The 19,489-nt window shown below is 37.4% G+C and overlaps 2 protein-coding genes across 4 annotated transcripts; one reads left to right on the forward strand and one right to left on the reverse strand.

Moving 5' to 3' along the window:
* Window positions 1-5,583: 5,583 nt before the first annotated feature.
* LOC121969236 (T-complex protein 1 subunit beta-like) lies at window positions 5,584-16,212 on the reverse strand. The gene is made up of 11 exons (XM_042519215.1): window positions 16,021-16,212; window positions 15,843-15,899; window positions 15,222-15,287; window positions 15,037-15,148; window positions 14,749-14,877; window positions 14,402-14,473; window positions 14,049-14,164; window positions 12,761-12,837; window positions 8,099-8,584; window positions 5,987-6,302; window positions 5,584-5,907 (listed from the first exon to the last, which is right to left on the reverse strand). The coding sequence occupies exons 1-11, from the start codon at window positions 16,024-16,026 to the stop codon at window positions 5,761-5,763; spliced, it is 1,584 nt and encodes a 527-aa protein (XP_042375149.1). The 5' UTR covers window positions 16,027-16,212; the 3' UTR covers window positions 5,584-5,760.
* Window positions 16,213-18,033: 1,821 nt separating this feature from the next.
* On the forward strand, window positions 18,034-19,147 carry LOC121969237 (NAC domain-containing protein 83-like). 3 transcript variants are annotated; one of them, XM_042519216.1, is made up of 3 exons: window positions 18,034-18,392; window positions 18,450-18,712; window positions 18,773-19,147. In XM_042519216.1, the coding sequence occupies exons 1-3, from the start codon at window positions 18,203-18,205 to the stop codon at window positions 19,001-19,003; spliced, it is 684 nt and encodes a 227-aa protein (XP_042375150.1). In that variant the 5' UTR covers window positions 18,034-18,202; the 3' UTR covers window positions 19,004-19,147. The 3 variants fall into 3 exon arrangements, with proteins under 3 accessions (XP_042375150.1, XP_042375152.1, XP_042375151.1); XM_042519218.1 differs by having other exon boundaries at window positions 18,037-18,392; window positions 18,770-18,903; XM_042519217.1 differs by having other exon boundaries at window positions 18,038-18,392; window positions 18,788-19,147.
* The last annotated feature ends 342 nt before the right edge of the window (window positions 19,148-19,489 follow it).

Here is a 19,489-nt window from a genome sequence, read left to right on the forward strand (position 1 = left end):
AACACCGAAGGCAAAGTAAAGTCCTCCTTGAAGAACTTTTTGGCAGTCTTCTTCTTTATCAAACTTGTACACTACCCAACCACTCTTGTGTAGGAAGAATCTGTGAGGTGTCTTCTATTGAGAACCAATGTATCGGACTCCATATTTGCCAGATGACGACCCATGAAGCATCCAACCAAGCAAAACCCCACTGCATCCTCCACATTGTCTATGTCTTCAAAACGGAAAGCTAATCTTTTTCTTTTTGCTTCGTACTGGTCTACATTCATAGCAAGCTTAGTTTGCGGTTGTTTTTTAAGAGTCCAGCCCAATCTTGCTTCTTTGGTGGTTGATCAGTCCTCTCCTGGTTCACAGCATTATTCTTTCGGTCCAGTAGAGTGGTAGGCGCCGGAGCTTGCTGTTCTTGCATCTCCAGCAAGGTCTCCCCCTCCTCCACTAGTGGTGGTGAAGGTGGAGGACTTCCTTGGGCTTGTGGTGGCTAAGGAGAAGCCTCTACACGTTGTGGGGTTGACACATCATCAGATTCCTTAGCCACATCAACATGTTCGTCCAACTCAGTAGTGTCCGGTTTGCCCACTTATCCACATGCGCTTGCCACATAGGATACTTCATTTGCCACCTCATCTTCATTTGCCAATTGTGAAGTATCTTTCATAGTAGCAAATCTATCTTTTTCGAATGACATAAGATGTGGGCCCTTGGTTAGACTCAAAGGAGAATATTTGAGACCTTTCTTTTTCTTTTCCATTTTGATGCATCCACATGGAATTATAAAACCAAAAATACAAAGCCAAAGTCAAACACAAGTCAAATGGGAGAGCAACCACTAAATTGATTTGTCGTCCAAATCAATATCAAAGCCAATTTCAAAATGTCAACCAAGACTTCCAAATCAAGAAGGCTCCAATTAATCCATGTCAAAATCAAATCGAATGCCAACAAAGATTTCTAAATAGGGGGAACCACAATTAATGCCAATAAGCTCTAAAATTAATGCTCATTAATATTGAGTAATTAGCCCAAAAGATGCCTTCTATGGAATGTGCCAGTCGGAATTTTGAAACTCCGGCGAACCATCGGTGAAGCGTAAAGCAATATGACTCTGACTGAACATAGCCTTCCTTCGAGCACCAGGACAGAGGAGGGGAAATGGGAGAGGAAGAAAATTGAAGAAAACCAAAAGAAAATATCGAAGTAGAAGAGGAGGGGAGGGGAACAGGTTTACCGGAGAGATATACGATAACGCCAATGAGATGATAACCTCTATACCGGAGAAGAAACTCCGATATAGCCAGTAGGATATCTTCTCTGCATCCTCCAACTCCACCGAGAACCTCCAGAGAAATGGCGTCAACCACAAGTGGATGACCACCACTAAGGAGAAGAGTAGAACCCGAGGAGAGTTCTCCCAAAGTCGCTAGAGAAAGGGCCTAGAAATCACTCACCTCACCGTGTGGAAGATGATTGGAAATCCTAGAGAGAAGTTGGAGTTTCTCTCACTAGGAAGCGGGCACCCATCTCTTTCACGATTCTCCCGAGAGATCTTTCACCCGCTATTCATTATTCACGCTTGTGTTTACTGTTACTCTGCTTTATTCTACTGTTCCGATGATTAACTTGAGCATCGGAGGATCAACAACGAGACTCTTTCCCTGGCACGGTACGAACATTTCCCCAATACAATCTAGTTTCATTCCAACTCAGAACATACAAGATAGCACCATTCCCATGAAAAAGGTCAAGCACACGTTCAATCAAATGAAAGATCAAAGGGCTTCTTAATTGCAAAAATGGATTTTGATTGAATTAAGAATTCTTAAAGGAAACATGAGAACTTGCAAAAAAAACAGAACTTAATCGGCAACATAGCCATGAAGTGTCTAACTACAAAATCCTTTCAAATCATGTGGAATTGGAAGACATCAAAGAGATCGAGAGTTCTAGAGGGTTTAGATAAGGATGCTCATTGCCATCCTATGTCTTCATCCTTTGCCAAGATAGGTTTTCTCATATGATCCGAATGAAAGTAGATGAGAGAAGTAGAGGACTTAAATTTGGGAGAGCAGAATGGCGAGATATAGTTTATTTGGATAAGCCTCTTAAATCAGATCAGAACCGTACTGGAAACTCTACATCATTTCTCCGATGCTTCTAAACAACACATCAATATCTACGGGTCAGAGATCATCTTTTCCAAAAAATAAAGTCTACCTGAAGTGAAGCAAATTGTATTTGGAAATGGAAAGCACAATCAGGTACTTGGAAATCTATCTGAACAAAGAAGAAATTCCAAGGAAGAAATTCTAAGAAGCAGTGCTGAGGTGCTAGCAAGATAAAAGCTAGAAAAATGGTTGGATAGTCATCCAGCTGTCTTTTGCATCTCCAAAGACATTGATAATTTTACAAGAAGTTTATTTGAGATGATTCGAGTAAAGAACCTAAGTGACATACTATCAAACGGGAAGTTTTAACATGGTAGATGGCGGATTGAATCTAAATCCAGTTGCTAAATTAGCGACTGATATATTAATATTGGTTACTAATTTACCAACCGAATTAATATCGATCACTAATTTAGCGACTGAATTTAAATTTCGTCGTTAAAATTAATGACCAAATGATCGTTTTGGATGTTAATCAGCCTTTTTCCTCAGCAGTGATAGAAATGATAGAAGTCGCATTGGCCATAGAATAATCAAAGCAAAGTAACTTAAACTCATTTTATGCCATAAATTCATCCTACTATATTATTTAAAACAACCTCTTTTAATTACATTATGCTCAATTCTCTTGGATCTCACTATCTAATACCTTAAATTTTAATTGATTTTTTAGTATGAAAATTTATAGCAGAGTTGAATGCATAAGAAGGATAAACTCACAACAGAGTAATCAATTACCAAAGCCAACATTACATCATATATGCTCAATCCTCAAATATTAACATGTTGTTAGCATCATATATGCCTGTTAGATATTCCACCTGTTATAAATATAGCAGGTGGTTAAAGAATAATTTAAAATACAAAATAGTCGTGTATCAAATGAAATTTTGATTGGTATAAATATTATTTTGATTGTTACTGATGATATGTATTGATATTTATCATTGATATTCTAATTATGTAAAGTTTTTTATAAATATTAAGTTATATCCTCTATTAAATTTATTATAACATAGTGATAAAAATTTAAAATCTGTGCTAAATTAGTGATAGACATTTTAAATCAGTAGTTAATTTAGCAACGAAATTTAATTCGATCGCTAAATTAGCGATAAAAATTTTAAATCATCTTTTATTTAGCAACTAATATTAATTAATTCGGCAACTAAATTAACGATGAAAATTTTAAATCTATCACTAAATTAGCGAACAATTTTAAATTCTAGCAACCAATACATTAATATTGGCGGCTAATTTAGACACCAAATTAATATTGACCGCTAAATATAATCATTATTTTAGGAACTCAATTTGAATTCAATCAGTACTTCTAACGATCGAATTTAAATTCTATTATTAAAATTAATGACAAAAAATTTAACAACCCATAATTTTGAATGTTAATCGGGGTTTTTTTCGTTTGCGGCACCGTAAAAGAATAACACTACAAGAAAACAGAGTTTCAGAAACAAATAACTGAAACGGAATTAAAATCTGTTTCAGATTTCACTTGTTACGGAATTAGTAATCCGTTTTAGTTAAATAAAATATATTGTACAAAACGAAATTTGAAACGAAATATAAAATTAATTTGAGACGAAATTGTAAATATCTTTTTATAAACAAAAAAAATATAAATTATAAACGAAATTTGAAACAATATAATTTCTGTAAAAAATCTGTTTAAAATTTAATAAAAATTTGAGACGAAAAAAAATTGTTTCAAATTTATAGAAATCTGAAATGGAATTTAAAATGAATTTGAAACAAAATTAAAAATACATTTTTATAAAAAAAATAAACACATATTACAAATGAAATTTGAAACAATATAATTTTTGTCAATATATATATATATATATATATATATATGTCTAACATTTAATAAAATTTGAGACAGAAAAAAAATTGTTTCAAATTTATATAAATTAGAGATAAATTTTAAGATAAAAATAAAATATATTTCAAATTTATGTAAATTAGCGATGAATCGGGCTGAACCCAACAACGACAAAAAATGCAGCTGAGTGGCGTTGGCTTGTGGGTCACTTAGTAATTGCTAATCAAGCATAGTCCGATCAGATACTATATCATTTGGGTTGCGTGGGTTTCACCGCTTCAGAGTCGCCTAAGACACATCTTGTCCAGTCAGTCGGACTTGCAGCCTCCTTCGACTAGACTTGAATGGGAGGCTTGTAATACGGCGATAAGAGATCGCCACGGTATTGGTCAAAGTCAAGACGATCAACATCAGGACTTAAGCGAGGCTCAGCTACATCAGAAGGGGAAGCGGTTCATCGGCCACTCGAAGGTTGCCTTGTCTGATCGACCATCTCAGTAAGCGAGTACAGTTAACCCGATCTGTAGGAAAATAAGATAAGCGGGCCAAGAGCCCAAGCCGAGTGGGGCACCCGTCCGGTTCGGAGAAGGGCGTTGGCATTATATACAATAAATCGATAAAATGATAAGAGAGGAAATAACGAATAATTAATGGAAGGAAAAAATCAAATAAAACACTCTATCTATCATTAAATGTGAAGTAGACAAAACAAAGACATCCTCTGTCAGTAATCAATAACATTAAATAGGAGAATATAGAAGGTCGTCCGAAAAGGTATAAAAAGGAAATGTCAAGTATGATGAAAGGTAAGAAAAATTTTTATCCTGAGTACTTATTATTTTCCTCTCTTGTTTATGTTTCTGACTTGGACGTCGGAATGACAACGCCATGGACCTTTTCTCTGATTTTGATTTTAATTTATAAAAAATGAGATCTTGATTTAATCAACGGAACTGCCACCACTCCGGTTATCCAACTTCACACTCTCGAATAAGATCACCAATTTCATTTTGATTTTGATCTAGACTGTGTTGATCAATAATGGTCTCGTACTGCACTGCCATATGTGTCAACTGGGTAGTTAATATTTATACGAGTATTTACACTAATAAATTTGAAATTTATTTTTAACAAATACAAAATATCTTATTCTAACACATTTCCTTTGGGGCGCTTCTGTATCTCGTCCGACAGATTCTGTGCCGGAGATGCATAAGAATAGGTCATATAAAGTGGGTAAGTATTAGTGAGTGAGTTTGTCGCAGACCCGGGACACGAATCTACCCGCCGACTGCCATCCTCGAGCTGGGAAGGCGAGCAGAGGGCCCCGAGGTGACAAACAGTCGAGCGTTCATGTCATAACTGAAATATTTCTATCTTGTCTAAAAAGTTGATATTTTTATTCTTCACTTATTTTATTTGCAAGGATGAATGATTTATTGATAAAAAATAGAAGATGAAGAAGAAGATTTAACCACCTCAAACACCCTTTTCAGCACAATATATTTATACTACAATTCTTAGAAAGATCAATGAAAAATCATAAATTATATAGTTTTCACAGAAACCACTACACGATTAAGTCATAAAATAAAATAATTTCAACAGAGAATTTCATGTTTAGACCCTACAAAATTGAGAAATTGAAAGGCACTTGATCAAACAATGTAGACAACAAACATGTAAATTTCTAGTAAATGCAAAAGAATCCACGGAAAAAAAGTACTTTTAGCACGCCCTGAACGAAGTTAAAGATCACATTCTATCCTCTCTTTTTCGCGGAGCACAAGTTATGATCTCATCAACCCTTAATATCATCTCGGCTGCCTCAGTTGCTGACAACAGAACAGCTTGCTTTACTTTGAATGACTCTGATATCCCTAGCTTCTCCATATCACCAACCTGAAACCCAGCCAAAAATTTCAGGAGGAAAATTTCAGTAAATAAAAAGCATCACTGGGAGAGTTTATCCTCTACTTACACCACCAGATATGACATCAATTCCAGCATTAGTTATTTCCTTGTGATGCTCAGCTCGAAGCTGAGAGATCAGCTCAGCACTGTCCAACCCAGCATTGTCCGCTATGATCGTGGGTATCGCTTGGAGTGCATGAGAGAAAGCTTCAATGGCATGAGATCTCTTTCCAGGAGTCTTGCGAGCAAGTTCGTCAACCTCCTTGGACATTATCATCTCAGGCCATCCACCACCAAACAAGACCCTACTATCATTCACTGTCTGGGACAGCACACACAGGGCATCGTGCAAGGATCTCTCCGCTTCATCAAGCACATGAGAACTAGAAATAAATCAGCAAAAAATTAACAGTCATTGTTTCTATAAGATAATGATCTCCCAAAATTTCAGCTTCTGGTGAAACAAACGTACAGATACAAAAACCTAGCAGAAATTAGATAAATCTTCCATGAAACTTAAACTTAAATCACAACTATAACATAATTCCTAAAAAAGATGGGAAGGGTGGGGACAAGAGCAGGACAAAGCAAGAATAACAATATATCAATTCTTGTATACAGAAGGATGAATGAAAGGATATGCAATGATCCATAGAAGAGGGCATAAGAAATCCAAATTACTACCTTATCGGTAAGCCCGGATGAAACCTATAACTTTATGAATATAACTGAAACAAGATAGTTTATTTGAGAATCTACCTATAAATACAATGGCAATCATAAATTAAGACTAATAATAGGTAAAGATCCATTTCCTCCAAAGATGAAAAAGTGGAGGAATGAAAAGTGAGAAAAAAATGAGTAAGGATGCAAATAAAAAAAAAGAATATTCCTTTTGTATACATCCTCTCATTTTCTCACGTTTAAAATGGTATGGACATGTACTTAGGCGACCAATAGATACCCCAATTAGACGATGTAAGACCATGACAAATCTGCATATTAAGAGGAAGATACCAACAATAAAATAGAATAAAATCAATTTAAATATAAATGATAATATAGTATTGGATCAAGTCCAATGGCATAGAAAGATACATAAATGTGACCCCATTTAGTGGGACAAAGACTTGATTGTTGTTGTATGAAAATATCTAAACCAATTTTATGCAAGGAATAAGGATGGATGAAATCACAATGAAAAATATTTAAGTTCCTAATTTTTAAATGAAAAATATATAATAGCACCAATGCATTAGCTTTTTCCATTGTTACCTTTTAATTTATTAAAAAACAAATTATGAAAATATCTTAATCAATTTAATGCAAGGAACAAGGATAGATGAAATTTTCCTATTACAATGGGAAATATTTGAATTTCTAATTTTTTAAATAATGACCATATAATAGCATAAATACGTTAACATATTTCTTGTATATTTTTATTTGATCTCATCTATTTTTTCATATCCTAAGGATATATATGGATTTTTTTCTTTTTAACCTTTTACGGTGGAAGACATTTGATTTCCTAATTTATAAATGTTAAATATATACTAACCCCATCAAATTTATATATTTCTTGTGGCTATTTCATCTATATTTTTTGTGTCAAGGTTTTCTCATTAATGCCTTATTTCGTAGGTTTGAGTTTGTCTTTAGATTTATTTATTTATTTCCATTTTATTACATGTCAATATGTTCTACCAAAAAACGTCAACACAAGCTTTTCAGTAAGTTTTAGGTTTCTTGTGCATACCAAACACTTGAGTGTAAGATTATTAATAATTTTTATGGCAATCTATCTGCATGATAATCCATATTAATACAAGATAATCTACCAATGAAGCAAACAGAAAGAAGAAAGCATGAACAACAACAAAGATGTCATTGAAATGTGGTAAACGGAAAAAGTGTACCAATTGATAATGTAGAGAACAAACATCAAAACAAGAATTAAACATGGCATCGAATCACACTAGAACAAATTAATCATGCACAGTAAACATCTACAATTTCAAGAATAATACAAACAAGAATGAAAAACCAAAACTTTATCAAAAGCAGTTAATCAGAAAGAAAAGCAGCAAAACAAATTCAAAATGCCAACAAGAAGGTTGGATTAAATGCAGTGGAAAGATAGAAAAGATCATTATACTGGTTAAGTCCAAAGACATACCTAGCACCTCTTAGAACAATTGTACATGCCTGACCCATTTCGACCCCAGAAAAATGAATCAATTTGTCTTCCCCAATCATAATTTCCTCAATGAGCTTGCAATGTCCAAGCTTAACAGACTCAGGGTTGTCAAAAGTTGATGCAATCTCACCTCCAGTCACTAAGGCTAACCGTTCAATTCCATCAAAATCTGCATGCTCAATGGCAAGAACACCGGCATCAGCAAAAAGTTCCTCAGGGAAGTTGTAAATCAACTGCCTGTTGACAAAACAGTTTATGCCATGATTAATAATCTTCTGCACTTTATCTTTCATTTTATCCTTCTCAGCTCCTTCAATCTCTGCAACTTTAGCCATAGAATCAACACGAACTCGAGCCCCATAAATTTTCACTTTATCCGTGTCCATAGCAGTGTTTGCCACAAGAATCTTTGCATTTTCAATACGTTTAGGTTGGCCAATTCCTATTTTCTTGTCGAGTATAAATCTGTCAAGAGTAACAAGAGGTTTCATGTTAAGATATAACAAGTGACGCCTCAAGATTCAAGGCTAGAAGTCTGAGATTTAAAATGTTTGTGAATATAGTACCTCGTACACAGAAGGAGCCACAAATTAAATATAAACAAGACTAAGAGCATCATACCATATAGTCAAACATACAGATATTTAATTGTGCAAAAAATAGAATAAAGCATTTTCAAGAATGCTGAAGTATATAGAAACTTTTAAAGAACATTGGAGAATCCCCAAACTGGGATGACCTTTGTTTTATGGCTAGATGCAGCATAATAAAATGCATAAAAAAGATTTTGCTAAACACCTAGTACAATTTTCTCACTTTTTACCAGAGGGGTCATTTGGAGTAGCATTAGGCCTGTCCAATCGATCGGTTAACCGGTTTATCGGTTTACCGGTTCTGGTTAATTCCGGTTTACCGTCGATTATATAGAACCGGTTAACCGACCGGTATCCTTTCCGGTTGAACTGATTTCGGTTGAACCGGTTCCGACCGGTTAACCGGTTTGAACCGAGAACCGATGGGCTGAGGCCCAATGTCCACTCCATCTGTGCCCGATTGGTTACAAGCCAAATCATGTTCGCCGTTCGATAATCGCTATACACTGCTTAACGTGAAATGAAATCCACAAACCCAACAAGTCGATATATAATAATATATATATTGGAATGAAAGAGTCAAAGAGACGATTGGATATGGATTAAAAGGGAATTTATTAATTGATTATAATTATTAATTGATATTTTAGGAAATTGAAGAGTGAGTAAGAAATAATCAAATAAATGAGAAATTACGATTTCAACTTTTCAAGTGCTGGGAGGTTGAATTGTTCTGTAATAAATCATCATAAAGCTGTATTGATTGTTGCGAACAGTGTGGGAAGCCCCGCCTCCAAACCTTCTGCTTCCCAATTTTACCGGTTTACCGGTTAAACCGGTAAAAAAAAATCCAAAACCAGAAATCAACCGGTAAACCGGTAAAAACCGGTTAACCAATTAACCGATAAACCAGAACCGGTAAGCTATCGATTTCGGTCCGATTTTCGGTTTGTCGGTTTTTTTGCACAGCCCTAAGTAGCATATTGAAAATCTCAGCCCAGATAGACCATGACAGAACTTGGATAGAAGACCCCGATGTGCTCTAGAGTATGACACTAGACTGCTTTGCAAAACTATACCGCGCGGAGATGTGCAGAAGAAGGGAGAAGCTAGAAGCTGAGTTTCTAGCTTAGAGGAGCAAGCATTATCCTAGATAGCAAGCCGGCCAATGATGAAGAGATCACGGAAAAGCATGGGGCAGCTCGAGGCCCTGAGCCTGATGGATTTCAGTTATTTTCCAACAACAAATTTGGGGAATAGTAGGGCTAGAAATTATCAGTTTCATCAAAAAGATGTTAAGATGTTTAGAGGCAATGATAGTTTGAAAGCTATAAATCAAACGCTCACACGGGCTGAAACTAAGGTTGATCAATTTGCGCAATGTTACTTACAAATTGATTGTGAAGGTTATAGTGCAGTGCCGAGCGTCATTGCTTTGTGAGTTAATTTCCCCGAGTTAATCTAGTTTCATTCCAAGACAAAATATACAAAATAGCATCATCATCATGAAAGAGGTCATGCACCCGTTCAAGTTAATGAAAGAGCAAAGGGTTTCTAAAGATGGATTTTGATTGAATTGAGAATTCTTGAAGGAAACACTAGAACTTGCAAAAATACAGAACCTAATCTGCAACCTAGCCATGAAGTGTCTAACTACAACATCCTTCCAAATCTTATGGAATAAGAGATCAAGAGTTCTAGAGGGTTTAGATAAGGATGCTCATTGTTACCCTATGTCTTCATCCTTTCCCTATAAAGGCTTTCTCACTTGATCCAAATGGCTGTGGATGAAGGAGGTAGAAGACTTAAATTTGGGAGAGCAGGAGTTGTGACCCACATATTCTTTGCTCATGATATAGTCTAATTGGAGAAGCCAATGTAAACCAGATCAAAACCATGCTGGAAACTCTGTATGGTTTCTCAGATTCTTATGAACAAAAAATCAGTATCTACCGGTCAGAGAAAAAAAAAAGGTGAAGCTGAAGTGAAGCAAAGGGTATTAGGATATTTGGAACTTTTGGGTTCAAGGAAATGGAAAGCACCATCAGGTACTTGGGAACCTATATGAACAAAGGAAAAATCCTATGGAGCAGTGCACCGAGATGCTAGCAAGATGAGGAAAAAAATGGCGGGACGGTCATCCAACTCTCTTTCACATCTCCAAAGACAATGATAATTTCGCAGGAAATTTATTTGGAGTGATTCAGGTAAAGAGCTTAAGTGTCATACTATCAAAAGGGAAGTTATGACATGGTAGATGGAGGATTTGTAATGTCCAGAACTTTGCACTCAAGTTTTCTAGTCTTCCCTCCTGTTGGTGATGGAAGCACCAACTAATCAAATTTGTGTTTTGATATTGGCAAAGGTTCAAAGTTAAGCTGTGTTGTTTGTCTAACAAGTTGAACTGAGTATACAAGAAAAGTCCTAACTGATCTCAAGTAAAGAAAAGTCCAAGTTGATGCTAGGCAGGTGGAAAGCCCTAGCTGCGGTTAGGCAACGAAGTCCTAATCCGGAGGACTAGGCGAAGTCTTGATGGATCGAGGACTTTGGATGAAATCCTACGGTCAAAGACGCTAGATGAAAATCCTGGAGGCCGCAGACATCAGGTGAAAGATTGGACAAGTCGTGGATCGTACGTCCAGCATGAAGACCTAAAATCTCAGACGCTGAGCAAAAATCCAGACGGTATGGAGGACCAGTCTGGCAAAAGGTAAACTCTCCTAAGAGGAGTTGGTGATGATGCGTTCCCCGAAGAGAAAATAGTAAGCGTCGATCCGACCTAGAGTTTCAATGAAACTCAGAGTCATGACCGAACAGTCTGAAGATTGTCAAAACTTATTACTCTATATATTATTGCATGGACTAATCATATTTTGTAGAAAGGAGTTGGCAAAAAAGTGGTCGGGGCGCCCGGAGGGGTTCCAAGCGCCCGGAGGGGGTCCAAGCGTTTGAAGTTACTCTAGGCGACCTGCAACCTTCGGCGAAGCAGCACCCCTAGGTGGGTGCCTGGCCAGGCACCCTAGTGGTCCGAGCGCCCGGAGATGCTCAAGGCGCCTGGACGGCCAAAAAGTGATCGGCACACTAAGCTAGAGCATGACGACTGGCTGATCCACGTCTACAGTCCAAACGCCCGGACGTGGATAAACTTCAGGGATGAAATTTCGACAAGAGCACACCATGTCAGCACGGTCTAGGCGCCCAGGAGGAGATCCAGGGGTCGGACGGGGCTATAAAAGAAGACTTCGACCAGCAGCTTCATTACAACTTTCCGAATATCTACCACTTCTACGCGCTGCTCCGAAAAGGTCTCTACGACACCCAAAAGTTGCTCCAACAACGACTAATCATCAGTGTTGTTTTTATTCAAATTACTTATACTAAAATTGTAATCATTCTCGTAATCTTCGAATTGATTAGTATTTGCCCACCGAAAATACTCTCACGTGCGGGCCTTGAGTAGGAGTTGTCACAGGTTCTAAACCAAGTAAATCTTGGTCGTGTTAGCATTGTTTCTTTCTTCCTATCTTTATTCTGCTGTCGTTATTCTCGAGCTTTAAAATGAACGTGAAAGTCACGAGCACTATTCAACCCCCCCCCCCTTTTTAGCGCAACGATCCTACGCCTCCTGTCTTTCATATGCTTGTGGCGAGCTGAAGTGTGATTCTTTTAGCCCCAAATGGTCAGAATTGGAGAGGAAGTGAGGCCCTTATGTGAAGGGAAGCATCCCCACTAAAAGAACTAATCATTTCGGGAGGTTTGGGACTGACAACAATCACTACGTGCATGGTATTCAGCCACTGCATTCTACAAAAGTTCCTGATATTATATTATTTGAAAAACAGATTTTCAAGACCTCTTTTAATTACATTATGCTCAATTCTCTTTAGTCTCACTTTTAGTCCTTACCCAATATCTTAAATTTTAATTGATTTTTTGGTATGAAAATTTATAACAGAGTTGAATGCATAAGAATCTTTGGTAATGGATTAACTATTGCAGATTTCAATATGTAATGCATAAAAATAAAGGAATGTAATGAAATGAATACCCTTCATCCAGAAATGAATCTTTAAGGGAACCTCCAACCTTCTTAATTATATGGATCGACTCCAGGTTAGTGCTTCCCTGGAATTATCACAATATTAAATATTTAGGTAATAAGTTTAACTAGGAATTCCTACTTATAATCCTTTATATGTTTACAAATTATCAAAAAGTGGAGGAAAAAAAATAGAGAACTATCAAGCATTACTCACCAAATAAATCACTGTCACATACTAATCTTTTGCCATTATCATTTTACTTATATGTATAATGCTGGATTAGCACTGAGTCACAGTTGCTATGATAACATTTTTTTAACTAAATTATAAAGACAGTCTTGTCTCTTGTTGAGCTTGGTAAAAGCTCAATAAGCTATTCAATAGCCATGGTTGAACCCAAAATACTGAGCTAGATTAATATTGAGTTTGGCTCAAGATCATTTAGCTTAGCTCGGCTTGGCATCCCTAACAATCCTCATGACAAAACTGGAATATACTTTCCATGTCGGATCTTGAGGTATACTATCGACCTGGTATATACTAGCCATGTTGGATCCTTTATAACAGTTTGCCCAAGTGCGATACCTAAGAGATCCGGTAACCCATCTTGTATAAAATTTTACAAAAGCATGTGAGCAATTGACATAGCAAGCATATTACCAATTGTGTAGTTCTCTGTAAAATTAACAAAGTTGAGCATCAATAATTGTCATCAATGACAGGCATTTTATGTTTATGCATACAAGTAGAATTATTAAGATTGAAAATTCAAGCTCCACTTGATATTAAGATTGAGAATTCAAGCTCGATTTGATATTAATCTTGAGAATTCAAGCTCACTTGGATACTTTTAGCAACTTACCCAAATAAATACGACTAAATTAATTTCAATCTGCAAAAAGTACTGTTATTACTTCAGCAATCAGCAAACAACAAGAAATCTTAATTCCTTTTTTCAAGTTCCTTATATTCTGAATCCTCCTAAATTCATGGTTAACCAAATGCTATTACCTGGAAAATAATCTAACACCAACACCAAACATATAAGAAACCAGATGTTGATCATTCTTATATTCCCCTCCCCTGAGCACACACAATTCGATACATAAAATACTTGACAATGAAAATCATCAAATAACGAAGAAACGTTTAACCATCTTAGGCTAAAAAGAAATCTACAATATATAATCCCAAAAAGCCAAATTGATTCAATCGTGTTCTGGCACAATGACAGTGTCTCAAAGAAAATGCTACCACTGTTCACTTGATTAGAGTAAAAGAAAAGTATATTACCTTCAGCCTTAGCACAGCATCCACTGCTAGTTTAGCAAATTGTTCTTTGTCCATGGAGAGAATTTTTGAGCTCAAGGTTGTCATAGCAATTTTCATCAAATCTGACTTGAATGTATCTGTATCATACAAGAAAAATGATTATATAGATTGGACACAAATTCATCACTCAACGTAAGAGTTGTATTTTGATTTAACCATTGGTTTGAATAAAGCTAATGGGAGAACCTCAACCAATACATATGCTCCACATCAAAACTAGCACCGCCCGCATAAACAGAAGCACAGAAATAAAAATATACATATTTGTTCTAAGTTGCAAATGCACGACTGCAGGTATTAAAAATATCCAATACCTGGATCTTGTTTGTTATCCTTTGCCTTCTGCAGCAATGCACTACGTGCACACTCAGCAGCCATTCTATATCCTACAAAATCACAGGGGCATTATATAGATAGTACAACTAAAAGCCTGTCATTCAATTAATCAATTTGTATTCAAAAATAACAAGTGAGCTTCCAGATTGTAGGATACCATCAATAATTGTCCTGTAACCTGACAGTGTAAATAAAAACATAATAACAAAAAAAAATAACAAATACTGCTTTATAAATTGTTGACCAACCCGACAAACAATAGTTTAATCTATGATGTCCTACAGTATTGCATCCTCAAATTTAAAAGAATACTAAGAAGCACTACCTGCAATGATCGTCATTGGATGAATTTTTTTATTTACTAATTTTTCAGCCTCTCTGAGAAGTTCTCCGGCTAAAACAACAACAGAGGTCGTTCCATCACCAACTTCATCATCTTGCACTTTGGAAATATCTGAATGGAGAGTAAAAGAGTTCCTTTCTATAATATAACTGACCAAGAGATATTAACTTTAGACATTGGGAGCTAAATTACAGAATACAGGAGAGAAACATGCATAGGATGTTCTGAAACTTGAGGGAAATAAAAATAATAAAACATGCTGAAGGATACCAACAAGGACCTTAGCAGCTGGATTGTCAATATGAAGTGACTTCAAAATTGTAGCACCGTCATTAGTAACGGTGACACTATGTCCTCTACCAGTTGACTGCAATATCTTATCCTACACAGATCCCCAGATAAATTTCTAAGAGGATTCAAGAAAAGACAAGTAAATAAATAGAGAAATAACCCACCATTCCTTTGGGGCCTAAAGTTGTCTTGACGAGATCCGCAATTGCCATAGCACCAACAAATGATGCCTGCAAAACATAAAAAGTTAAGCCACCAACCAGCAAAAGAATAGTTTTGTTAAAAAGATTATATGAACATGCATTGTACAAAGAATTGATCTTCGTTGGTCTCGAACAAGTAATCACACTTCCAGCTTCAATCAATTAATGAGTAAAACGAAAATAGATTGCCATTGTCCCAAGGTTTATATGCTCATCTATTCGTGATAATGCCAAAAAACTTAACATCACATGCTTGGTTGCAGGAGCTATTTGGAAAAAGGTTTCCATCCTCATCAACATAGTTCCACTGAAATGTGCCACGAATTGTTACAACAACAACAATAAGCCATGTAATTACTGACTGAGGAGATAAGACAAAAGATGCTGATTTTACTAAATTTAAAATACAAAAAATTCTAAAAGTTCGTAGCGCCAATAGTCAAGCTCAAACTGAGGTTCATAAGCATACAGCAAAACATCAAAGAAAGAACATATCAAAGCTGTAGAGTAAGCTCGGTCACACAATTGAGACTAGCGTCAATATCACTGATTTTTTTTCTACTGATTAAGCCGAGTCCGTACCATTCTCGCACGATCTCCTTTCTCCTCGGTAGCTTCATCTTTAAGCAGTCTCGCATTCTGAACCTCACGATAAACACCAGAGGATAAGATCGAAAAAAAAAGAGGGCAATCTTATCATCAGCAACCGTAACTGATATTACAAAGAAAAGAAGAGAAAAAAAACAGAAACTCAACGTACCACCATTATGCTAGATCGATGAATCGGAGAAATCCAGCCAAAATGTAAATGCGGAGGAAAAAAAACACCAAGATGGGTCAAATGGACTGGCGATTACACACACTTAGGTTCCTTGGCGACTTCACGAAGAGTGGGATCAAAAACCCTAGGAGCGACGAGCGGGATTCTAGATTCTTCCAGACGAGGAGGCGAAGGCCCGACCCATAACTGAGCTATATAGGAATAGGCCGAAAGCCCATTTTTATGGTTTACAGTGTGTTTACAGAGCACAGATTTCCTAGATCAATTTTTTTTATGATCTAGGAGATGTGTTATTTCTATTTATTGTTAGATTATGATCATGATCCGGTTATAAATTGTTATGATTTCTTTTTGAGTTCATCGTTCTCATTAGATTATAGTTTTTGTTCGGAGCAAAAAGTCATGGACCGTCCGAAAACCTCCTGTGGTGAATAAGTGGTCAGGTTACTGGGTGACGAGCGAGGGTGTCCTCCGGACGACCTTCGGCCGTCCGCTCCGAACAAAATTATAACTTAGTGAAGATGGTGAATCTAAGAAGGGATCACAATCATTTACAGTCGGATCGCGACCGTGATTCGACCGTAAATACGAGTGACACATCTCCTAGATCATAAAAAGTGGTCCAGGAGATCCTACCTCGTGCTTCCAACGCAACATGAAAATCGTGCAGTGATATTTTAGAGATTAATTTTTACAAATTGTATTTTAAATATAGCTAAGTAAAAAACATATAAACTTATTTATTAATTTATATACAAATTAATCATATTTTTTAATTTTTCATCAAAAATATAGTAATTTATAAATTTATGTAATTTAAAATTATTTATAATAGATTAAAAAAATAACATAAGTTTTATATATTAAATAATAAAAAATTAACCTAATTTATAACTGGAATAACACTATTGGTCGAATATAACTCTAATAAAATTTGTAATAAATAATTTTGAACAAACTCCATATAACTGGATAAGTAAATAAAATAAATTTGAATCAAGTTAAGTTCAGCTAGAAGGGACTGATGGATTAGTTTATGAATTACAAAACGTTTGTCCAGTTAAGGTTAAGGTTAGGAATCGGTTGCTTCTTTGGTTTGTAGAAGCAGAGCTCATCCAGTAGGTCGCGAGTGACTCTTATCGAGTCAGATCATACATGGGTGAGATCGATTCTCATCAATTAACGAATGTAGTGGTCACCGACCCTCTAATCCGAGTGTCTCGTCGAGCTCGGTTCAAATAAGATCATGGTTGTGCGGCTCTGCTATTAGATCGGTCGGTTTGATCTCAAGTCCGGCTAGCTTAACTCGAGCTCGATCATTAGTCGGAGTGGCTTGATCCGAATTTAGTCTAAATTGACCTGACTTCGCAGCAACTGAGTCTTAGACCTCCAGTGCCACGTGGCCCTGCAGTCTCTGCCATCAAAAGCTTTTAGGGAAGTAGAAGCATCTGCCTGCACTCTGCAAGAACAAGAGCAAGTGCAAACACAAAGATAGCAGCGCTTATTATTCTTGATCGTGCTCGAAAAGACTGGCAACGGGAAGCATCGAAGAAACCATCCGCGGAGAATCTCAACCTTCGCAAAACACCAAAAAGGATGCCCGAAAACCAGATGAAAACATCTCATTGTTACAGATCATAATCAGAAATAAATATAATCCCTCCACTTCTCCCGCAACACTTCAGTTATCCAAATCTTTCACTGCTTATCCACACTTCGGCCATCTTAGATGTCACTTGTGACTTCAGCGTGCGCAACAAGACGACAGGTAGACTTGGAAATCCATGATTGAATCCCTCCTCAAAACCTGGAATTATTTTCGTTCCTTTCACCTTGAACCCTCAGTCACAAAATCGAGAATCCTTTTTAATGGCGTCCCTTTTGCTTGTGCTCCTAAAGAACATCTTTTACCAAAAGAGAAAAAGCGAAGTCGCCATCACCGTAACCTAAATTTTTCTCTTTTTTTATTATAAAAAAGACATGTCAAAGCAGAGCATAGGAAGCTTGAGTCCAGTTCACGCTACTTTGCCGTCGCCCTCTGCCATTCTTTTGCTATAAAGAACACTTCCCTTTCCCCCACTCTCATGCAACCCGGAACTTCAGTCTCCTCCATTAATGGCGAGGCATAGGAGGACCTGTGAAGCTTGAGGTCGAGGAGGAAATGGAGACTAAAAGGCCGATTAGTTTCATCAGAAATGGAATAGTGAGGCTGCCTCCCGGCTTCAGGTTCCACCCTACTGATGAGGAACTGGTGGTGCAGTACCTCAAAAGGAAGGCCTTTTCCTGCCCATTGCCTGCCGCAGTCATTCCCGAGATCAATCTCTGCAACTTCGATCCCTGGGATTTGCCAGGTAACAACAATACATATTTGATTTAGCAAGGTTAAATCTAATCTGTTTGATGTTCAGGTGAGGGCGAAGGAGAGAGATACTTTTTCAATCTGGTAGATAGATCCGCCTTCCACCGCAGCATTAGAGCTACAGGCTCCGGGTACTGGAAGGCCGCCGGAAAGCCGAAGCCGGTGGTGGCGACGGCGAGCAGAGAGCTGGTGGGGATGAAGAGGGTGCTCGTTTTCCACAAGGGAAAACCACTGCGTGGCTCGGCGACCGATTGGGTCATGCACGAGTACTGCCTCCCTTCGAATCTCGCACAGAGATCGAATTCAATCCGCGTAAGAGAAATGAATTCTATCCATCGTAATTACACATGTATAAATGCGGTGATTCAGTAGTGTTTCGTGGAGCAGAGCAAAGATTGGGTGGTCTGCCGCATATTTGAGAGGAGGACAGATGAAGTAGCAGAGAATAGAAGAAGGAGGAAAAGAAGGTTCGGCAATGGCAGAGTCGAGCTCGATCCTTCCTGTTCTTCTTCCTCAAGCTGCCTGACTGATCTCGAGGAGGAGGAGGAAGAAGAAGGCGATGAAGGCAGCAGCAAAGCGATCGATTCGCCTGATCATGTTTAAATCTTGTCTTAAGAGTTCTATAACGTTAAATCTGGAGGTAGTGAGTGATCTCTGCACCATGTTGGTTGCCTCCTCTACTGCCTTGTTCTTGCTGGTTTAGTTTTATCAATCAAGAAAGCGATCGAACGTTCGTTTCCAAAGAAATCCGAAGGGTAGAGAGAGAGAGGCCAATGATTTAAAATGATAAGGCAACACTTTGTGTGGTTTATGATAAAACAAGATAAGGTTGAGCATGGGAGTGGCCTCGGGGTCCCCCGACAAGAACCCAAATTTAGGCAACAAAATCTAGGGAAGATCTGGGTTTGACGATGTTCGATGCGATCCGTGTCGGTTGCTCCGCAGCTGTTCTCCGTGTTCATATTTTGGCGGTTTGACGACTGGTATGTGGATACAAGGAGGAGGAGTGTTGAATGATCGAGACGTGGACTTTGGTGGAAGGAATTAAGGGAGTTGAACGAGAGCGCCTTTGTCAATGTTTACCCGCCA

This window comes from Zingiber officinale, chromosome 4A (assembly GCF_018446385.1).
Source record: "Zingiber officinale cultivar Zhangliang chromosome 4A, Zo_v1.1, whole genome shotgun sequence".
Classification (NCBI taxonomy): domain Eukaryota; kingdom Viridiplantae; phylum Streptophyta; class Magnoliopsida; order Zingiberales; family Zingiberaceae; genus Zingiber; species Zingiber officinale.

Bases quoted from the DNA above. Each gene is read 5' to 3' on its own strand.
- LOC121969236 (XM_042519215.1), bottom strand. The intron at 15,149-15,221 runs GTGGGTTATTTC...GGATCTGTGTAG, and splicing joins CTTTAGGCCCCAAAGGAATG to GATAAGATATTGCAGTCAAC. The intron at 14,878-15,036 runs GTATCCTTCAGC...CTCTCCATTCAG, and splicing joins AGCTGCTAAGGTCCTTGTTG to ATATTTCCAAAGTGCAAGAT.
- LOC121969237 (XM_042519216.1), top strand. From the start codon at position 18,203: ATGGAGACTAAAAGGCCGATTAGTTTCATCAGAAATGGAATAGTGAGG. The intron at 18,393-18,449 runs GTAACAACAATA...TTTGATGTTCAG, and splicing joins CGATCCCTGGGATTTGCCAG to GTGAGGGCGAAGGAGAGAGA. The intron at 18,713-18,772 runs GTAAGAGAAATG...GTGATTCAGTAG, and splicing joins AGAGATCGAATTCAATCCGC to TGTTTCGTGGAGCAGAGCAA.